At 39.4% G+C, this 22743-nt stretch overlaps 1 protein-coding gene across 1 annotated transcript; it reads right to left on the reverse strand.

Moving 5' to 3' along the window:
* Positions 1-3350: 3350 nt before the first annotated feature.
* Positions 3351-11593, reverse strand: LOC143358818 (uncharacterized). Its single transcript, XM_076796293.1, has 14 exons — positions 11467-11593; positions 11155-11173; positions 10817-10871; positions 10520-10656; positions 10308-10407; positions 9040-9264; positions 7270-7546; positions 6514-6678; positions 5999-6167; positions 5810-5820; positions 5517-5689; positions 5189-5422; positions 4161-4479; positions 3351-3877 (listed from the first exon to the last, which is right to left on the reverse strand). The coding sequence occupies exons 1-14, from the start codon at positions 11591-11593 to the stop codon at positions 3720-3722; spliced, it is 2169 nt and encodes a 722-aa protein (XP_076652408.1). The 3' UTR covers positions 3351-3719.
* Between the last annotated feature and the right edge of the window lie 11150 nt (positions 11594-22743).

Consider the following 22743-nt stretch of genomic DNA (forward strand, 5'->3'; position numbering starts at 1 on the left):
TAAAATGACACTAAACACGATATAATGCGATCTGTATTTAGTGGTTTAATTGACGGTATGTAGTCGGTGAGGTTACAAAAAAGAATAGTAGTCCTACACGATCTATGTCGGAGCACGGACCCGAGGATCCGACTTGGATTAAGACTTTACTGTACCATTGTTCAAAGTGTTTTGGTACTAAGTTTAAACAATTTTCCACTAGTTATATTCAAAGCAGTTTTTGGGAAAGAGGACTTTTTCAATCGCTATCCCTATCTACTTTGGGCAGTATCTACTTTGTTGCATCTCCACTGGAACTGTCGCTCGGCAGACCCGACGATGCGACAGATACGAAGATGCTACCGTCGCGCGCGAGTAGTTCCGGCGAGTGTGGATCCGGCAAACGTGCCCCGTCACACGGTTTTTCATTGAGCAGACCGCGCGTTATTAGCGGCAACCGTGGTATTAGCGTCAGCCGTAATACCACGTCTGTTCCAGTTATTTTATGTTCGATAGAGGACGGGGCTTCAGAGATGAGGACGGTAATTTGAGACCGTTAAACGCGTCCTCGCGAAGCCATTTAATCCGGACGAAATCTTGATCTCCGTAACCGTCGGATGCAACGCGACGGGATCCTGCGCGGGGACGCAGCGCCACAAGTAAACCGGATATTGCGAATTTGTTTAACAGATGACGTTCACTGCTCGTTAAACCAAAGTCATTTTGAAAAAACGCAGGACGGATTCGCGTCACCCGCTAATATTTCATTAAGCTACTTATCGGCCGCACGCTTATTAACACGTTCCCCGTAACCGTCATACCTGTACGGCGACCATGATTTATCGTACTTGACTGGGTTTGACCAGATCCGAGCGTTATTTTATTGGTTTTTCAGAGAAATTGCGGAACATTGCGGACAAGACTCAATATTTTGTAGCTAAGGAGGACGTTAACGTTTGGTTTCTCGGAGCCCTAAGAGTGACTGTTTTACATTACTTTACGAAAATAATAAGAACGTGTTTATCCACATTTTTAGCCATTTTTTGAAATAATATATACCCAAAAAAAATAAATTTGTTGAACGATTCCCCATGAATATATCTTTACAATGTCAATAATTGTAAATTACGGGTCCCGTAAATCTAGTATTAAATTCGTTCTTATGTTTTAAGAAACTCGATTTCGAGTATTGTTTCTTTTCGTACATTCACCGTAAAAATTAAGCAAACGATTCCTACGTGAAACGATTCGGCAGAGTCTGTCGAATTACAGTGATTTATACTTCTGTGCAATTATAAATATATAAATTTTGTAGTTCAAGCGATGCTTAAAGCAATATTTTAGCGATCAATAATGTAAATATTGCACCATTTAATGGAGGTAAAATAGCTAATGGGTTTTTTATAGATTTTGATGCGCTGAACGCTGACCTCAAAACCGACTTTCGTTACGGCTTCTAGTTTTTGAGAAATTCGACATTTTGAAGTGTAGACAGATTGGGCCTCAATTTGCATTTCATTTTTTATTTTTAGGGAAACGAGTCGTTCTCATGCGAAAATGATCGCACCACCTCGCTGAACAAATCAGAAAGGATCACTGCGTTGACTTACCGTTCCCTGCGACTCTTGGGTCCTCCACCTAGCTCGGGTCTCTGTGGGTCTCTGCGGGCTCGATCGGGCCCACTTCGGTTGGTGGTTGCGCCTCCGCACGGGAACTCACGATACGCGACACTTAATTACAACGTCTCGGGAGCAACGATACTTATCCGACTAATCTCGACGGGAACCAACGCGATAGTGATCCTTCGATTTTCGGTAACGCTACGCTTGATCCTTGTTTCCCCCACCCTACCCGCGACTTGCCTAATTGGGCGCGCTTCGCACGCGGATCCTTAATTGCAGGACCGTACCCTCGAGTGGCCCTCGGACCATTCCGTGAAATACCACAACGGCCGAGCCTCGGGGTCGGGGAAGGTTCGAAACCTACCCATGGTACGACCATAACACCCACCCCGTGTACGGTGGTCCCTTTTCCGAATTAAGCTCGGGCTGTAAAAGTTCTGTCGACAGAATTTGGTTAGCCTGTTTTTGTGTCCAGCGTTTATACACTGAGATGACAATCAAATTAATAGTAAAATTAAATAGTATAATCTGTTTTCGCGAAATGGCGGTCCCACGAAGCGAGGCGCCCCTTTCGCGAGTGGCCCTTTTCATCGATTTGGTTGGTCAAAATTATTTATAATGTCTTATAGTCCCAGAATGTTTTCAAATTATATATAGTATCACTTCTTTAAGTATTTTAAAAACATTTTTTGATACTTATTCAATATTTTTTGGCACGTTTTTAAATAAAAAGCAGAATCAAACGTTGTTGTATCACAGATAATCAATACGGAAGTTCTTCAAGGAGCGGCAAAACAAATCAAATTTTTCTTTTAAGCTATGTAACTTTCGTAATTTTCACGTTTTTATATTGAAATTAGGTTGAATTTCAGTGTAAGTTATCTAACTTTAGGAAAAATTTGGATCTTTTGCATTCTGATGGCAGAGACGGACGATACACTGCACACCTGTGATGAATACATCGTCGAACAGGATGAGAATATTTACTCAACAAACAATGAGGAGTGAAGTAAACAAATTTTTAGTACGCTAAAACCTTAACACTTCAAGCCCCAAAAGCGGCTGAGCCTCATACAATCAGTATTTAACCAAAATGTAATCATAAAGTTCTGTAACATGTATTGTGGATACATGAGACTCCCCGGTTAAGTTTCAAGTTTCGCGCCAAAAGTTTATTCGAAGTAAAGTGAGGTTAATGGAAGCATTTAGATAGGATTTCCTATAACTTCGTGAACAGTTTAGCTGGAATCGCCGTATCCCGGGCAGCATTACAGGCAGAGGTTGATACAGGATGGTAATTACGCCATTTGATTAGAGCGGACGCCAGCAAATAGCGCCTACCATCGCGTTTCCTCGCATAATTAGCAATAGCCAAAGGTGGCGAGACGCGAAAATCTCCGCGACGATAGTCCCAGCTGACGTCGAGCGTGGCTTATCTTTGCGACGATCAATAAACCTGTTGCGAAAGCGACCAGGGAAAATTTCAATTGCGCACGATTCGACCATAATTACCCTAATCGCCGTCATCATTTGGCAAACACCTCACTGGAATCGCCATTTTTGTCCAAGGCGGCAATCTCGTGTAGACAGGTCAAAAAATTGTTTTTCTTTCCATTCTATTCTCTAAAAGTATAGAAAATTTTATTTAAAAAAAAACTAATGCTTAAAATATATCTCTTTTCTTTCAAAATAAGCTCATTTATCTCAAGCAGATAAAATGTTTTTCTTAGTTTGCGTTTCAATATCCAGGGCACTGCATTAACTGCATGCATTAACAAAATTAAATTGTTGTAATGTAAAACATCATTGTACACATTGATAGAAAGTTGTTTTGCTAAAAACTGCGATGAGTAAATAAATAAAATAAATACATAAAAATTCTATCGAACAGTACAAGTTAACAAATAATATGCATATACATATTAATACAATTTAAAAAATAAACTATGCAAGATATTTACAAAACAAAATATGTAAAATATTTTAAAAAATAACGTGTAAATATAAATTGAAGAATATAACGTCCGACGAGTTAAAAAAATGAAATATATTAAATATTTAAAAGAAATCGTCAAGATTGAATTAAAATTGACTTTTTTGGTGTTAATTGTGACGGATCTAGCGAATAGTATGATGCTGAAGGATGCTCCGAAAATATTGTTGTTCCGTGTTCTTTTTGGATTCCTTTAGCTCCCGTTGCTTTTTACTTGTCCTACGATACTGATATTCGTCACCGAAAAAGTTCCACACAGACAGACACTCGTCATTGTAGACACCTAAAGTTATTAATATTTTGAAAACACAACCAAGAAACAAAAAAAAAAATAAATTGCTCAGGATTATTAAAATTTATGATGATAAAGGATTAAAAAATTGATAATTCTAAGGAATAAATAAAACCGTTGCAAATGAAAATGTAAACTCAAGATTAGTTCTAATTTCCTTGAAAATGTCAATGTTGAGAACAAAAATTTTCTGTTGTAAAACTCTTTCGTGACATGTTTTTCTTAATTTTAGTGGAGAATGTGAAATTTTTCGAGTGAGCTACTTTTTACGCACCCAATTGCGAGTGATCAGCGTTCCACAGGAGTGCATGTACCTGCACATCCCTGGCCACCGGGATCGTATCGACGACATGATCAAGACTCGCGAAAACTGGTATAATAGTCTGCTCACACTCCTCGTCTATGCAGGACCAGTGGACGACCAACTCTCCACTGCATTTGTTCCAAGCCAGGTTTTCTATACCTCCGAAAAAGTCAACGGTACGATAGCTTAGTATGTCCATGGTGGTCATGTCCCAAAGAGATAGCGAGGCGTCGGATAAGCCGCCGCCTATGCATAGCATGTTGCTGTCCATGGGGTTCCATGCCAATTCCTGTAATTAGTATATGCATAGTTGAACCTCTATTATTAGGACAATTTGCGAACTTAACTGTTATTTATATTAAAACCTTCCTTATACGAATGCAAAAATTGGAGAGTATACAGTGTTTACTCTGTATATGTCCCAAATACCTAGCCGATAAAAGTCCCAGAACTATCCCTACTGTCATGGGGTATACCCTGTGAGGGGCCAAAAAGCTTGAGAGACCTCGGTCGCGTGGATCAAGAATAGTATAGTGAATTCTCGATATTTGTCAACAACACGGGTCTTGCCAACGTCGTGTATAGTACAGGAGACATGCCCGAGCCGTGGCCCCTTACAAGGTATACCCCGCGGTAGTGGGGATAATTCCGCGACGTTTATCGTCCAGGCCTTGGCGACATATATAGAGAAATCACTGTATCTCTTGGCCCATATATGTCCGTGTTGGACATAGAGTAGACATGTATAACTTTTATTAACATAAAGATCTGTATTATGCGAAGTCTAAATTAATGTCACTTGATATACAGCGTGAATCACCTTTGTTTTTAAAAATAATCATTTGTTTTAAATGTCTTACGGACAATGTTGAATGGTTCAATGGGGGTCACACGGTGCCATAAAAATATTTATTCTTATGTTATTTTTTTTTAGGGATCTCCAGGTCACCTCCATTTTTTTAAACGATACCACCCCCTTTTAAACACATTATACTCACAGTAGCAGGATAATGGTACGAAATGTCGAAAACGGGTAGCAACGCCGGCCATGTGAAGATGCGTATTTGTTTATCCGACGAAGTCGAGACGATATAACGGGAACTCCATGAAATCGCGATTGACAATACTTTTTCACTGTGCGCGACTATCGAGTTAACTTCGAAACCTGTTTTAGCACAGTAGATCGTGATCAGCTGTAAGCAGCCCCTGTGAATATCACATGAAACCAATTTCTAGCTACATCATAACGTATTCGTTATCAACACGTTCGTGACAATTCTGTGATTGAAATGATTCCAAACACGACACTATTCGGGTCATATTTACCCGTCGAATTAACAATACGGGCGAACCTCGATTATCCGAACCGAGGAATTTGAATTGTGATAAATTCGTGGAAAAAAAGTCGAAAGATGTTCTCTTTGGGCTCGTTTGAAAGCTTGAAACCCCGTCTTTTGACGTCTCTAAATTGTGTTTCCTTCGATGATCATTTTTTTTTTCTACAGGAAGTTGAATCTACTACTTTAAGAAACTCGAATTTGACGGATTTTCAAAGTCAATTGTCTCGAAACCCAGGCGTCAAATGAAAAAAATTTATTCCGTATTTTCAATTTCATTACTCATGTGGAATCTAAGAAAAATTTTGATCTTGAGAAAAAGGGTCTATGTCAATTTTGCGGCAAGTTTTTTTAAACATATCTAGAAACTATGGAAATTGTGATTTTATGTTTTTATATACAGTGCATGCAAACCGTCCTTAATATTTGGAATCAATCACAGACTGTATCATCAGCCGATCAGACACTTACACGGCGATCAATTTGTCGTCGGGTGACCAGCATAAGCAACGAGCATAACAGGTAAAGGGCAGGCACCTAATTCCCAGCTTGTTGCACGTGGTAAGCCAAACGATTTTATTAAGTCGACTGTCGTATAACTTGATTTTAGACAACAATGTACAAATTATTAACAGATCACCTGTATTAACAATTGAATAAGAACTTTCAGTATTTCACGAGTTGCATTGTTGCTCTTCATAGGAATATTGATATAATATTAATATTAATTAATAGCAATTAATATTGATAAACATCAATAAATGAGATATAGATTTCAGTTAATTTTGTTGATAACATAAAAAGTATGAGCATAATTTTGACTTTTAATTTGGTTGTGTGATGTTTTAAGAAAATATATTTCCAAGAAAGCGCATATTCTGAAAGTTTGTGACTCGGAATTAATATATAAAAATATTAATATTCAATAGTCAAGATTACACATAGAATCTGGTTATAGCTGATGTGATTAATAAACTGGCTCCGACCTGCATTGTTCCATTTCAGTGCGCAAATACTCTCAGAGTTCAGGTTGTTTATCTCATTACTTATTGTCAGTTTAGGCTGGGTCACTTCGAAAAGAGTTAGTTTGCCGAGAGTCGCCTGTGCAATTAGGTTTTTCGAGCTCCAGTCGATTCGGTTGCGAAGAAATCCTGAGCCAAATGACAACAATTTCTCATTCATGTAATTTTAATACAATTCAATTAAAATTGAATAAAAAACTATATATAAAATGAAATAAAACATAAATTTAATTTATGTTTAATAGTATTCGACATTATTTTAATCACATCCATTTATTAGATTTATTGAATTTGTATTTAATTGTATTCTTATTTTCTATTTCATTTAATCTATATCAAAATTCTTATCTTCTTATTCAATTTACATTTTATCTATCGTGAAATTCTTCTTAAGTATGGAAATTGTTATACATAACAACACGACTACACTATGAAATTCGTTTAATATATAAAATTAACAGCAATTGCAGACGGAATAACATTTAATAGGAAGGTAATGTAAGTATGAGCCAAATTTTCTGCTTTAAAATCTTGAAGACAAATTCCAGGAAAGTTATAAAGAATTTCTTAATTCTTAAAATAATATTGACATGATATTTGTAATTATTAAGATAAAATTAAAAGGGTCCTTTAAATTGTTAAAACAAAGGTGTGATTGTAAGGAAATATTAATTATAAGAACACTATTAAACATTCCTGTCATTATTCAAATTATATTACGTGTGTTTCTGTTGGCAGGAGTCATCATATCTATTACCAATCCTGCGTCGGAAATCAAAGGTCTTTTCCGAGGCCTCGATTTCCACATTCCCTCTTTACAATAATCCTCATTCCACGACTCTGTGGATTGTGTTGCTGGAATCCCAGGTAGCTTGTTCTCCGATGATAAGCGGCTCTGACGCAGCACTTCTTTTTGCCCTAGTCCTGGTATCACGTTTTCCTGTACCATTGCACGATGCATGAGGTCCTTTCGCCATTTTACATGCACCATGTCGACCTACGTAGTTCATAGAGACAGTGAATAAATATTTAGGAACTGTCGATCCCTAGAAATTTTAGTTTGTGAAACATTTTATTTTAATCGAAACGTCGACCTTTTGGCTTTCGAAATTTTGTGGTTCAACCATCAAAGTTGTACAAGTAAATCTTGCACGAAACAGTTTTACAGTCTTGCAAATACGACGATATTTTTATAATCATTCAAACATGTCTAAACAACGCCTAAGTAGACCTTTTGACGTTAGATAATATAAATACAGTAATGCCTCGATATACGTGAAAGAAATGTGCACGATACTTGCGAAAATATGGCAACGTGTTCCTCTTGAGGCTAGGATAGTGAGTTATAATACTAATCCAAAGACAAAACTTTTATATTTATAATTATTTCGTCATAAAACGATTACTTCCGATTCAAATGAGTCCAAACATGGCATAATTCGAAGCATATTTGCTCGTTCAAGTGACGATTCAGTAGAACCTCGATTATCCGAACTGAAGATATGAATTCCCCATCCGGTGCGTACATGATATACGCAAGTGAGCTCTAGGTCCCGAAGGTGAAACACACATTGAGACATTACTGTATCATTTTTACTGTAGATTAGCGAATATTATTGCGACAACGTATAATATTCGAACAACAACGAGAAAAACTTGAGTCTGCCGGCGATTCCACCGTGAAACCTTTTACTCTTTTCAAGAATCGAAAGCCACAAGTCTGGATTTTTAATTGCTGCTAACGTCCCGAGTACTTGAACAGTAGTTGTAACAACGTGCGCATGAGTCGGGGTATCGAATTAGCATAAAGGCCGTCCGGATGTGGGCGCGAGGTATCTTGTTCGTGTTTATCGATGAAGGCATGTAATCTTCGATAATCGATAGAGATAAGATCGAAATCGCAGCGGTGAAGTGGCTCACTACGCAGAAATTACTGTTGTTAGGCGTCCAGGAAATCGCCCGTGTTTCATAGGAAGAAAGAATTTCCTCGATCCGCGCCCCTAACATGGCGTCGATCTATCATTCACAATTTGCACTGATTTTTGACAGGCAGTCTCGTCTATAATAGTCTCCTAAAACTGTCTACAAATCACTTGACACTCGATAGAATTCATCACTATTCTTAATATTATTCTACTGGACAGCTTTTTTTTTTATTCAAAACAGAAATAGTTTTTTAAATCAATTATAATATGTAAAAGATCAATTAAAACATTTTTTAACCATTCCATTAAGTCCAAAATAATATAACATTGCAGTAATAAAATAATATCAAGAAGAAATAATAAATTTTTATAAAATTCATTCTGCGGTTATGTTAAAAAAAATACAGAAAATTTCAATGAATTCCTACCAGATCGAATTCATTGAGGATTCGTTCAAATATAAAATAAAATCAAGTTAAAAAGATTTTAACCAAGATTATTCAAATAAATAGATAGAGAGATAACAAGATTAATTTATTAAAAAATAAATTGAAATCTACCGAACCTCTTTGAATACGTCAATTTTATCATCTGTCTTCTCTTTAGTTGGTCCCTGCTTTGTGAGAAGATAATTTGCTGCATCTATACCATACTTGCTTCTTGGAACTATGAATCTATCCGCTGTACAAATACGGCTATGGGAAAATGGAGGGTATTTTACAGCGTTTCCAGCAGCCAATGTTGATGTCGGTGATCGGGTGTTGATGATTGCAGAATTCGCATAACCTTCCTGAAAGAATACAAAATTATAACTGTAATTTTCAACAACCAAAATGTTCAATGAACGTAAAATCTTCGATTAAAAATATTGTCGGCGTTGACGTTGTAACAAAAATCAGACGAGGCCAACAAATGCTTTTACATCCTCTAAAAGACAAAAATGTAGGAGACCGTCTGTTTTCAAAATATCAGAATTCAGAATTCAGAATAACAATTCAAAATTTAGAAATCAGAATCAGAATCCATGAACATAATTCGAAAATCAGAATCAGAATTCGGAAATCAGAATCAGAATGCGGAATTCTGAATCAGAACCCAGAATCAGAACCAAGAATTCAGAATTCCGAATGCAGAATTCCGAATTCCGAATTGAGAACCCAGAATCCAGAATCAGAACCAAGAATTCAGAATTCAGAATGCAGAATCAGAACCAAGAATTCAGAATTCAGAATGCAGAATCAGAATTCAGAATCAGTATTCAGAATCAGTATTCAGAATCAGAATCAGAATCAGAATGCGGAATACTGAATCAGAACTCAGAATCCAGAATCAGAATTCACAATTGAGAATTGAGAATTGAGAATTGAGAATTGAGAATTGAGAATTGAGAATTGAGAATTGAGAATTGAGAATTGAGAATTGAGAATTGAGAATTGAGAATTGAGAATTGAGAATTGAGAATTGAGAATTGAGAATTGAGAATTGAGAATTGAGAATTGAGAATTGAGAATTGAGAATTGAGAATTGAGAATTGAGAATTGAGAATTGAGAATTGAGAATTGAGAATTGAGAATTGAGAATTGAGAATTGAGAATTGAGAATTGAGAATTGAGAATTGAGAATTGAGAATTGAGAATTGAGAATTGAGAATTGAGAATTGAGAATTGAGAATTGAGAATTGAGAATTGAGAATTGAGAATTGAGAATTGAGAATTGAGAATTGAGAATTGAGAATTGAGAATTGAGAATTGAGAATTCAGACTAGCCGATTTATCGCTAAATTGGAGAATATAGACAATTATAAATTGGATAATATAGAAAATTTGGCCAAACAAAAGATTTCCTTAGACAGCCGTCTCTTAAAAGTGGCTCGGAGAGGCTTGAATTTTCCCATAATTCGAATACGCTGGCCACGACCAGGTTAATTCGATCCCTGCCAGAAAGCGATCGTTGCATATTTATGAATAATTCAGACACGCGGAGCGCATATACCAGAGGAACAAATTAATGGCATAAACGCTGCATGCACGCGTTGTACTCCTCACTCCGGGACGTCAAACGCTCTGCATGTGCATCGACATTGCACCAGCACGGATCGCAACTGCACACGCAAACCAGAAACTGCCGATCTGAATATCAAAGACGCCGACAAGGTGATCCTGCCTCTGCTAAACGGTTTTATCTAGACAGCGACGACCGAAAAACTGTTCCAGTGTACACTAGACTGTCAGCGAGCATGTCAACAGTTTCAGTTCCGATGAATACGGGTTTCCTTTTCTTCGACGTGACTTTCATTATAATACTTAACATACAATTAATCGCAATTTTTAAACTATACTTACTAGAACAACTGATCTTTCCTTAACAAAGCTATGAATTTTATTACTCATAATTAGACTGCGGATTTTATGCAATTATTACAGAAATTAGTAGATGTAATCTTTAGTAGCAAAAATATTAGGAAAATTTAAACATACTATTATATTATGTACAATCTGCTGAACATAATAAGAAAAAAATGTCTATTTCACTTCAGTTCGTTGCAATTCAGGTAAAAAATCTTTATTTTGCATAAAGATCCGCAGTCTACTCATAATGTTCCTCATAACGTTTAGAATTCGTGAAGTCATAGAAATATTTTCTTGAGAAATTTTTTAGTATACTGCTTTATTCAAGTCACCATAAAAATCCTACGAAATCTGAACAAATTCAATACCGTTATTATTACGAAGGAATATAGGTTAGTCTCGTTTAGGGCTCGGACAGTGTAGTGTTAAAAATTGTTGTCACTCCAGCTTCCCAGATGCTATTATATTTTATCATTTTCTACTAGCACCCTCCAGAACGTGTCACTTAAGATGAATAAACTGAGTTGTCTACCGCCGAATTTGCATGAAGCTAGCTCGACAACGTTTCACACAGCTGCCACGGCTAGATAGAAAATTCAGATAGAGATTCCCACAGGTGTCGAAACCCTAGACCCCCAGCGAACCTGCGAAATCATCTTCAAGGTACGGCCAAGTAGGACAAACCTGCCTGAGCGATACCTTGTACCGTGCAGGCTCGAATCGCAGGGGTTGTGCAGGGATCATGGAACTAAATCCCTCTTTTAAAATCATCCTAAATTCCAAAAATACTATTTCAAAAACTTTTTCTAACAAATAAAATATTTTACTTCCAAATGTACACTTACGATTTCAAATAAAATAGACTATTCAACATTTAACGTTTGAAACAGAAGTAGAAATATTCGTTTAATATTTGTATCGCTGTTGATCGACCCAGTTGCCATAAGAATGCCATCGGGACGGTACGCTGTGGTCCAGATCGAGGAATTAGCTGTTCACAAAGATTTTAGTATTGTTTCAAGACTCAAAGCCATCAGGATCCGTCTTGACGTTAACTATAACATTATTAAGTAAAAAATATACAGTGACAATTAAAAAATCAAGCCGACATTAATTTCTTATTTAACAAAAAATTTTTTTTCAATTTTTTATATTGAACTTTCTAGAAGAATAATTACCGATTCATTTTTGTTTGAAACATTTTCTTGTCAGAGTACCGGAAATGCCCGAAAAATTCCGATAAAATATGAACAATGAATGATACTTAATATATTATTAAAACAATGTATAAAACAGTGTATTTCTTTTAAAACGGCACACGATTTTGTCATGTACACCATTTTCCTATCTGCAGTAGTTTGAAAGATATTCGTGGACTTTCTCTAACAAGTAAAATATTTTACTTCCAAAGGTGCACGTACGATTTCGAATAAAATAGACTATTCAGTGTTTAATATTTGAAATAGTATTTCACCCAGCTGCGAGACAGCCGCATTCTCTCGAGGGAAGCATTGAAAACGACATTAAACTTTTTCATTGTCGGCGGGATTTAAATCAAACGCAACAGCCGTTCGAGCAGCGCGCTTATAATTTGTGCTTGCGTTCGAAATGCGCGAGCTGTCGATTATCTCGCAATCAACGGCTCGGCGAGACAAGTCCTCGTTAAAATTGTCGACCATGTAATTACCCGAAGCACTGCTTGATCCCGAGGTTGCCTGGCAACGGTTGATAAACCTCTGTGACACTTTGTATCGCTGCTGATCGACCCAGTTGCCATAAGAATGCCATCGGGACGGCGCGCGGCATTGTAAAAATGACGACTCCGATTGTTGGAAGTATGAAAACATAAATGTCGTCACGGTTCAGTTGAAGATATATGGCGCCCACGGTCGCGTACGCGACTCTTATACGCGTTTAGCGCCGCCGTTTCCCTTAGAATTTTATGATACGATCGGCATAATTTGCCGAGGCAGCGCGCGACAAATTAGTGCCAGTGTCGCTAAAAATTACTGCAACATTTTTTACAATGCGTCGCGCCGCGTCCAGATAGAGGAATTAGCTGTTGATTGGATGAAAAGGCAACTTGCTCGTATCGATGTTTGTCGAGTGTATGTTGCTTCTTAAATGACATTCGAAAACAGTGAAATTGAGATTTATTAAAAATTGTGATTAGAACAAGCATTTAAAAATCATCACTTTATGAATCCTATTTTTCACCGAAAAAATTACCTTATTTTTTATTGATATCCTGGAGAATCTGTATGTGTCCATTTTTTATTCAAATGGATAGTATTTGTCTATATTGAAAGTATATCTTGTGTCCTATAATTTAATATTTATAATGTATTGAAATAACAATGCTTAGTAAACTAAAGAAAATCTTCAAAGTTTTCTATCATTGGTAAAGAATATCTTTTGAGTTCCATATATGTCCGCATTGTATCAAAGTACATTTTTTTCAGTACACTTTTCTCTGTAAAATCATGCAAGATTCCCATTCGGTCACGGTACAAAAGTTATTATTGTTTAAAGCGCCTCTGTGGCCGAAACTGCGCGGAGCGTTAAAAGGTTCTTAAAGTTGTCATATGATTCTTTTAGGATAAGACGGCCAAATAGTCGCAATTTAACATAAAAAAACATATTATCTCCAGAATTAAAGATTATTTTGTTATTCCAAAACCTGGTAACAGGTCAAAACCTGAAAGTCGAGGGTAAAAAACATTTTCCACGTATATCTTGGAAACTACTGCAGGTAGGAAAATGGTGTACATGGCAAAATTGTGTGTCTCTTCACAAGAAATACACCTGCGAAGGCAGATCATCACCATTTGTTTCAATAATATAATAAATATCATTCTTTATTCACATGGTACGAGGTATCGGTTAGGCAGGTTTATCGAACTGAGCCGTACCTTGGCGATGATTTCGCTGGGGGTGTATGGTTGTGACACCTGCCGCGACCGTTACAATACCGACAGCACTAATTTATTAGCAGCCGTTTCTTTCCAGCCTATTTTTCATAGCGCGCCCGCTATGCGCGCGCTCAATATCTGTATTACAACTCGGTATCGTGAACCTGTTCCTGCAAATGCACCACGCATCCGTCTAGTAGTTTTTTCAATTTTTTTCTTTTTTTCTACGTTGGCCTAAGCTGTGAAATTAATGGCGCGTCCGCCACTCCTGTCTGAACGTTTCGAGATTCGTTTTATTTCGCCGGGAAGTTTCTCGGGTATTAGAAAATGAGATAAGGGAGCAGCGTTCAACCGTTTTTTTAGTCAGGACATTTTGCAAACATTTTTTCCGACTGATTCTAATCGGACATGAACCCTGCGTTAGCCTATCAAGGACAGAAACCAGGTTTCAGCCCGATACCTTATCTGTAGGGGTTGTTACAGCGAAAAATCGAAAAACAAGTTTATACCCCGTTTCACCCATTTAATTACACTTAAAAATTAAAAAAAAAACTGACGCATTCCCGGTACTGAGCCACGTATTAGGGAATTTTTGCTGGTTTTTCCGTTGCAAACTCTGGTTGCAAAAATAAAAACTCTGAAAAAAATTAAAGTGCAGGTTTCACATAAAAGTTTAATAGTGACAAGCACGAAATTAATTCAACAATGAGTTATTGTCGTGAAGCACTATCGTCAATTTTTTCCATAATTTTTGCTGTGTTGCGCCCGTAGTTAAAAGGAAAATAAAAATCAATTTTTTAAACTTTAAGATCTGCAAAGTGTTCTTGTCCGAGTCTACAGGTTAATAGTCAAACTGAACTATCCGCAGTTTAGTTTTCTAACGTCACCTATGTGCACAGGTATTCTTGAATTTTAGCACAGATTTCGGACAACAGAGTGGTCCGAGATTTCGGTCGATTCGAATCTTTCTCACTTCCCACGGTCCTACGTGATGTCACCTCGAACCGGTTAGCAGATGACATTGTGCACCCATGCTACGAGCATGCACGAACACGCCGAACCACCTTTCCTTCTGTTCAAGGTACACTGCATCACCTGCAGCACCGTTCCTGTAGGTCAACTTCACTGGGGGTCTCCTTTGAGAAAGGGCTGCGCGAAAAGATCAAACAATACCGAGGCGTCGGCAATCTTACACGCGTTAACTATCCGGAGCTGGGTGAAACACCATATCAAATAGAAAATAATCCATTTTATTTGAAATCGTACATGCAATTCTGAAAATAAAATATTTTATCAATTTTGCAAATATTTTATCTGTCTTTAAAGTACTTCGTCTGAAAGAATTCTTAAAATGGTATTTCGTTTGAAGGATTCTCAAAATAGTTTTGAAAATATTTTATCTGTCTTTAAAATGTTTTGTCTGAAAGAATTCTTAAAATGGTATTTCGTTTGAAGGATTCTCAAAATAGTTTTGAAAATATTTTATCTGTCTTTAAAATGTTTTGTCTGAAAGAATTCTTAAAATGGTATTTCGTTTGAAGGATTCTCAAAATAGTTTTGAAAATATTTTATCTGTCTTTAAAATGTTTTGTCTGAAAGAATTCTTAAAATGGTATTTCCTTTGAAGGATTCTCAAAACAGTAAAAATTCTATTTATTGTAATTTTTTTTCTTATTCGTGACGATCAAATGTTATTTCTGAAATCGTGCGTGCACTTTTGAAGATAAAATATTTTATCTGTTCGAAAAAATTCTTAAAATGGTATTTCGTTTGAAGGATTCTCAAAATAGTAAAAATTCTATTTATTGTAATTTTTTTTCTTATTCGTGACGATCAAATGTTATTTCTGAAAATAGTACCACGAATTCTTCCCTTTTACTTCACCTTGAATATGAAGCTTTGTACTCGCATAACAATTAACGTGCGTATATCAAGCTGAAGGTTTAGCAGATTTGTATTAAGAGGGAGGTTCCGAGATTATGTCAGTGAAAGTAGAAAGTAATTCAATGATTACAATAATTTTTCAGATTATTTTTGCGGCAGTATCGTAATTAATTGGAAAATGTTCATTTTCATGTACTATTTTTACATCGTACTAATCATCTTTTTCTAATATTTCATTAGAATTATTACCCAAGTTGTCAGTGTAATTGTTCGAATAATATATCAGCCTCGGAATGTTCAGTGTCCTATGTAATTATTACTATTATCTATAAGTTGTCGGTGATGAAATGTCTCATTTCGTTTCATTGCCCTGTATAATTAGTCCATTTTCCTTTATCCTTTTTCTCTCGGTTTGTTATCCTTCTCTCGCAGATAATTAGACTACAGGTTTTCTTCTCGGGTAATAGTCAGACTGTTAATTTTTTCCCTAGTGTCGTTTATGGTCGTGAATAGCTGCGTCCCGGTAACTTCGATATACTAGAGCACCGCGTAAACCGTAACATGTTATTTTGCACACGGGGCAATAAATTTCCCGGTGAATTGAGCAACTGGACACCTTGTCATAAGGTTGCTATGGGGGCAGAAAGTATTTTTACGTTGACCAGTTGCAACAAAGAGATTCCATGATCTATTGTTTAATTTCTCTGTGACGAACAATCGTTACGGAATAAATTCCGTTATCGGTAGATTCTCATAAAAATGATTAATAAAATAAAAAACATTTGAGAAATTATTCTGAAATTGCCTAGGTTGATTTACCCTAATTGGAAGAAACGATAAAAATTTCTATACGTAGAAATACCCATTCAAAATTAGACTAAAACTCACGTCAACTTGCAACATTTTTGTCTTTGTTAATTCCTGATAAATTGCTTTTGAAATGCATATGTAAAGAACATACGGCAATTTAAAAAAAGCAAATGATCCATTTAATTCAGGGTTACCATCAGACATATATACAAACGTATCGTGTTTAATCTCAAAAAACACTTTCTTAAAATGTGCCAATTAAAAAAATGAAATTATTGCTTCCATCTTTGACATAAGTTTGTTACGAACACGGAGGAGCGCTAAAAGCGCGTTACAATTAAATACGACGTGCTAAATAAGGAGAACCATAACTTACAAGCGAACTTGCATTTTCAACCGTGCAAGTCCGAATTTATTGGTCTCAGAACGTCGCGGCCTACCAAGGTGGTATCCCGAGAGATGACCATAGCGCGCCCATTGGTCCTTTTTCTGGCCCTTGAACAGCAGCGAAGGATTTCCGGGACGATACTTTAAACGGAAAAGCAGGGAGGTGGTATCCTAATTCCGAGTTACGACGGCGTTGCCCCGAGGCCGTTCTTGCAGCCATAACGGTGAATAATCGACCATTTAAATCGTCCCTGCTGCGATTTATTACTCCTCGTTTCCTGTTTTACTCCTTTTTCGCTCTTCTTTCCGAGCCATCGCCGGTGTAACTATCAAAATTAGCATTCAAATTACCATAGTTATCAAAATGACCACTGTCAGGTATGTTTACAACTCTCAACCCTCTCGCACATAATCGAAAAATTTCACACTACACTCCGCGACAATACTACAAGACACTATTTACGCTATTATAAAAGGAATTTATTTTTCTTCTGTACTATTATAGTTGAGAAGACTTTCTTCGACATATTGTAATTAATATTTCTAAGAATTACGAAGCTAGATAATGTTTTAGTATTTCAAGAAAGTCGAGTCAAATGAAATTTTATTCTCGGTGCTGGTCTTCGTAGGACTGAAATAAATAAAAAATTTACTAAATTCTGTCCAAGGTTATATTCTAGCATTTCTTGAAAATTTTCAAAACCCACGAATACATAAAGTTCTGCAGTTTAATTACAAGAAATGTCTAGCTCAATGTCCCAAATAGGTACCCGGCTACGAACAGAGGGGTTAAGGATGGTGGGGTCTTATCTGCAGACGGTATTGCATAATTTTCTGGGCCCGTTCGTGTGTGTGTAGAAGGAACGAGGTTCGATACGAGGACGGCATCGATCTCCCTCTACTTTCGACACCGGTTGCACCCGAGACATTAGATCGTACGTTAGACACGACGATTGGCTCCCGTTCGACGCGAAGAGGTTGGGCCCCAGATGGGCCATCAGGTTCGCAGGGGGGGCCCCAGGATGCGATTGGCAGCAGGGAAAGCGGAGGAGGAAGGGGAACCGAGAGGCAGCTTGGCAGTCGTGCTGCGCTCGTCGTGCTGCCGTCGGGAATTCACCGATACGGAACGATTTCTGTCAACGTTGAATCATTCAACTAGTTCACCCAACGGGCCCATAACGTCAAAACGTATCTAGTACTTTATTTTCAAAAAGTGATCCGAAAAATATTTTTCATTTTCATACCAATATCTCTTTTACACATATGCGTCAACGAAAATATTCCCTGTAAAATGTGCGTTTAGTTACAATCACACACGCATTATTTGCTTGAATACTTTTCTGTAGGGTTAGTAGTATAACAAACAAAATGTTTGTCGATGGGAACCGAGCTGCTTTAAATGTCTGTGGATTCTACTTTATTAACTTCAAAATATTCTTTTTAAACATATATGATTAATAATTTTTCAAAATATCTTTATGCAAAATAAATTTATACAAAATAAAAATTCTTACTATCTTTCTATTCTTTTCTATTAGGGTACCGGGGCCCACTGTAACTCCATCGCACCGTGTCCACCGCCAAAATTTAAAAGGGTTCACCGAAACCTTATCGACTGGCGTCTCGAAGGTTCGGCAGCCCGCGAAGAAAATGCGCCGTCCGAATTCCGGTGTGCTCGAGATCCTGACCACAGTCAACGTCAGCAGAAGCGATTCGCAGCCGAAGGGGGCAACGCGATCGAAAGGGGGGCGATCTCTTCGAGTGATGTAAGGAGGGGGTTGCGAGAGAGTAGCGAGCAGCAGTTCCCTGCCAAGGAGGGCGGGGAACCCGAAAGAAGAACGGGTAGAGCCCGAGACAAGAAAAGGGAGAGAAAGAGTGACCCAGTGGAGGAGAGGGAGACGGTAAGGGGGGGAGCGGGTTAGAGGAGCAAACCACGCACGGCATCCTTCCTCCGGAGAGCCAAGTGAAGCGGCCGAACTGGTCCTGGAACACGGTGCAGTTCTCGAGCGGATCGTGGCGTGTCGGGTCCCCGGTTCCGGGGCCCCTCGGTCCCAGCCCTCAGTCGTCCGCCGAGGCCCCGACGAGGAGGAGCGACGTTGTCCTAGGGCAAGGTCGTCTCACCCTGGCGACCCTCCCGCGCTTCCGGGCCCGCGTTTCCGGGCCTCTCTTTCGTGCAACTCTCCAAAAACCATTCATTCGGTCACGCAACATTGGAGGACCAATGAATAGAGTTAAACCCCCTAGGACCCTAGAGGGTCCTGCGGGTTAGAAGGGTACCGGGATACCTTCGCGGGGGCACAGTGAGCGATAATAATGCAGCTTCTCTTCCGTGCATCCAAAACACGCTCGTTCGATTGCACATCATTGGGAGGATCAATGATCGGGACAAGATCGACAGCCCCTAGGGTCTTTCATGTTGGGAGGACACCGGTAGACTGAATACCGTCGCCGGGGTACAGTGAGCATAATGAAGTTTCTCTTCCGTGCATCCAAAACATACTCGATCGATTGTACAACATCATTGGGAGGATCAATGATCAGGACAAGATCGACAGCCCCTAGGGTCTTTCATGTTGGGAGGACACCGGTAGACTGGATACCGTCGCAGGGGTACAGTGAACGATAGTAATGCAGTTTCTCTTCCTCGCCAAAACGCATTCATTCGATCGTACCACATCGCACAACAGATCAACGGATCCGGACAAGACCGGTCTCGCCTATTGAGCCCTTCGGGTTGGAAGGGCACCGGTAGACTGGATACCTTTCAGGGGCACCGTGAGCGATAACAATGCAGTTCCTCTTCCGCGACACTCATCAAAACGCGTTCGATCATACGACATCGCCAAGAGGCCCAATGATCAGGACAAGATCGGTGGGCCCTAGGATACCTCGGGTCAGAAGCGCACCGGTAGACCTACACCCTAGCAGGAGCATAGTCAGCGATAATAATGCAATTACGGTCTATCAAGATAGCCGAGGATCGGTGAGCAGTAGAACGCGACGAGCATTAAGTGATACGTGTATCGAGATAGCTGAAGAGGAGCAACGGATAGGAGATCTTTGGGAGGCCGTCGCGAGCGATGTGACGCTAATTTAGTCTATCAGTTAGCGAAAGAGAATCGGTAGATCGTTCGGGATATTTTGTAATGATAATGCAAGCAAAGTGTCTTAAGCTTGCGAAAGGGCGTCGGCTGGCAGGACGTCTTCAGAGAGACATATAGTGAGCAATGTATAGTGACGAACGAGCTAACAGAGGAGCTGTAGGCTGGACACTCGCGGAAGGATATAGTGAGAGAAATGTAACGCGATGAGGGGATTGAGATAGCAAAGGGGCAGACAGAACAGCTTCGAAGGAGCATAATTAGGTTTATTAAAGCTAAAGAGGATCAGCAATCGGTGGTCTTAGTCAAAGAATCGGAAATTGAGATAGCAAACGGGCATTAGATAGGACAACCCCATCATAGTCAGTAACGTGATGTAGGACTATGGTATATCAAATTAGCAGAGGATCAGTAAATTGGATACTTCCGAAGAGACATGGTAGATACCGTGAGGTACAATGATCTATCGAGCTAGTAAGAGGGCATCAGATATGCTAATAGGGCCGTAGAGCATATGCTAACGAGGACGTAGATTCGTCAAAATTCCTTCAGAGGGCCATAAAGTAGCAATTTGAAGCTAGTTAGTGATCAAACCATTGGAAGTTGAAAGAGATCAGCAAATAGGACACTTTTAGACGGACATAGTGCAACGAGAGTCTGTCAGGCTAGACAAGAGGACCGACGTACCTTCAAAAGTCATTAGGATACCTATACTAGGACACAATGAGCCATCATTGAGTAGCAATTTGACGTTCTAGCCTCAATGACGTTCTCACTGTTGATCGATCAAGCTATGAAAAGGCGATCTAGAAGCGGACAGGACAATTTCAGAGAAGAGGGACGTAGTAAGCCGACGTTTCAGCTAATGAGATGACAGTATGCTTTCTGTGGTGTTTGATCGAGTGCCACCTGATTTCGATTAACCCAAGTACGGTTCTGAACAGCGAGCTGATAAGCCAGACGACCTTGATCGAACGTAGTAAGGCAGTCGAGCGTGAATTTGATCAATTTAACCTAGACTGGCAGGTCCGCGGTATTAATCAGTGCTCGGAGTGACTTCAGGGACCAAGGAGCATTTCAGGGATCAGGGACCATAAGTTTCGGGTGTTCGTTGTGTTTCATTAAGTGAGGACTGTTGGGTGGCTATTCTGAAGTCTGTAGAATGTAGCTATCCTACAAAGTGGACGATTAGGAGCTACCTCGCAGCTTAGAAAAACTACCTATCCTGCGAAGTACCCGGTTAGATGGCTATCGTGCAAAGTGGGCGATTAGGGGACTATCCTGCAAAGTAGACGATTAGGTAGCTATCTTGCAGCCTAGGAAAGATTCCGTGCATTCTGGGAGAGGTAACTATCCCGCATAGCATAGAAAAGGTACCCTGAACAATTAGGTACCCATCCAAAGTGGACGATTCGTGTGCTGTCCTGTGGACTAATTTTCGAGCTTTTCCAGAGTCTAGAAGAGGTAGCTATCCTGTAAAACAAAAGATCGAGCAAGTATGCCCTGCAGCCTAGGAGGGGTAACTACCCCAAAAGCAATTGAAGCTAGCTACCCTAGGCCCATGGAAAGTGCCTTAGAAATAATAGAAAGGCATCCTGCATTTTGTGGAAACTGGCTATCCGACATTTTATGGAAGCCAGCCATCCTGAACTGTTAAAGCTAGCTACTCCCAGAAATGGCGCGGTCGCCCAAAGGTAGCTATCTCGCGGCCTACAGTAGTTAGCTATTCTGCAGCCTATAAAACACGTAGCTATCGTGCAACTTGTAGACGCGATTTATCTAGAAATCTATCTATAGAAAGTAGCTTATCCGCAATCTATAGAACCCAACTACCCCGGGCTCAAAAATGTAGCAATCTCGCCGCCCACGAAGGCTAGCTGTTCCGAGTCTATAACAGGTAGTTATCCATCAGTCATCAGAAGCCGCGTATCCGGAGACTACAGATGGTAGCCAGAAGCGTGTTCGAGTCGAGAAAAGAGGAAAGAAAGAGCCGAGACAACATTTCTGTTCCTAGAAATGGACTAGTTGCAAAGAGAAAAGGAGCAGAAAATGGGAAGCAATCAAAAGAAGACAACCGAGGAACCTGCCGAGCTAGGTTTCCACTTCTCCGAAGCTTACGTCGGAGTCCCTCCACTTCTCACCTGTCCCATAAATTAGTATACCCTCGGCCCCGATGACCGTAATCAACAATAAGACACGCAGTAGAGAAAAAGAGATTCTGAAAAATCGTCGTGCAGTGATAGCGGTCGGAATCCCTTCGAACGACAGGTGCAGGCTTCCGGTTGGAGTCGAGTGTTACCCGAGCAGCGTGTAATGCGGTTTTAATGGCGGAGGTGTCGGGTTTCATAAACGAACCGGTACGCCGCGGGTCTGTCACGGGTCATTCGCGTCGCGGGTTACGAAAAACCGGGCACGTGGGCGAGGGACAGCCACCGGTCTCCTATTTGTCTTTTTTTTTTCTCTTCTTCCTTCTTATTCTTCTTTTTCGTTTCGTCTTCCCATCCCGTTTTTCGGGGAGAAAGGATGGAATGGCAGGTGTGCGAGTGTGTGCGCGAGTGTCTCCGCGACGGTTATGTGTACACGCGCGTCGCGTAATTTCGGATCGCGCGACTCGTCGGACACTGACTATGGACGACGACCTTCCGGACCGAGGTTGCGCTATTCGGCGAGTTTTTAGCCTGTGCTTCGTTGACAGTGGTGACGACACCTTCGGGGGAGAGGAATTTTGACGAGGATTTTCGCCGTCGTTGGTAAGTGTTTCAAGCTTTTGTAAAATTTACTTTTTTAACATTTACAGCTGGTTATTTAGTCACTGCTGCATGCGATC

The sequence above is a fragment of the Halictus rubicundus genome, chromosome 11 (genome assembly GCF_050948215.1).
Source record: "Halictus rubicundus isolate RS-2024b chromosome 11, iyHalRubi1_principal, whole genome shotgun sequence".
Taxonomy (NCBI): Eukaryota; Metazoa; Arthropoda; class Insecta; order Hymenoptera; family Halictidae; genus Halictus; species Halictus rubicundus.

Bases quoted from the DNA above. Each gene is read 5' to 3' on its own strand.
- LOC143358818 (XM_076796293.1), bottom strand. From the start codon at position 11,593: ATGATTTTAAAAGAGGGATTTAGTTCCATGATCCCTGCACAACCCCTG. The intron at 10,657-10,816 runs GTAAGTATAGTT...GTCGCTGTCTAG, and splicing joins AGGAAAGATCAGTTGTTCTA to ATAAAACCGTTTAGCAGAGG. The intron at 10,408-10,519 runs GTGAGGAGTACA...GCTTTCTGGCAG, and splicing joins AGAGCGTTTGACGTCCCGGA to GGATCGAATTAACCTGGTCG.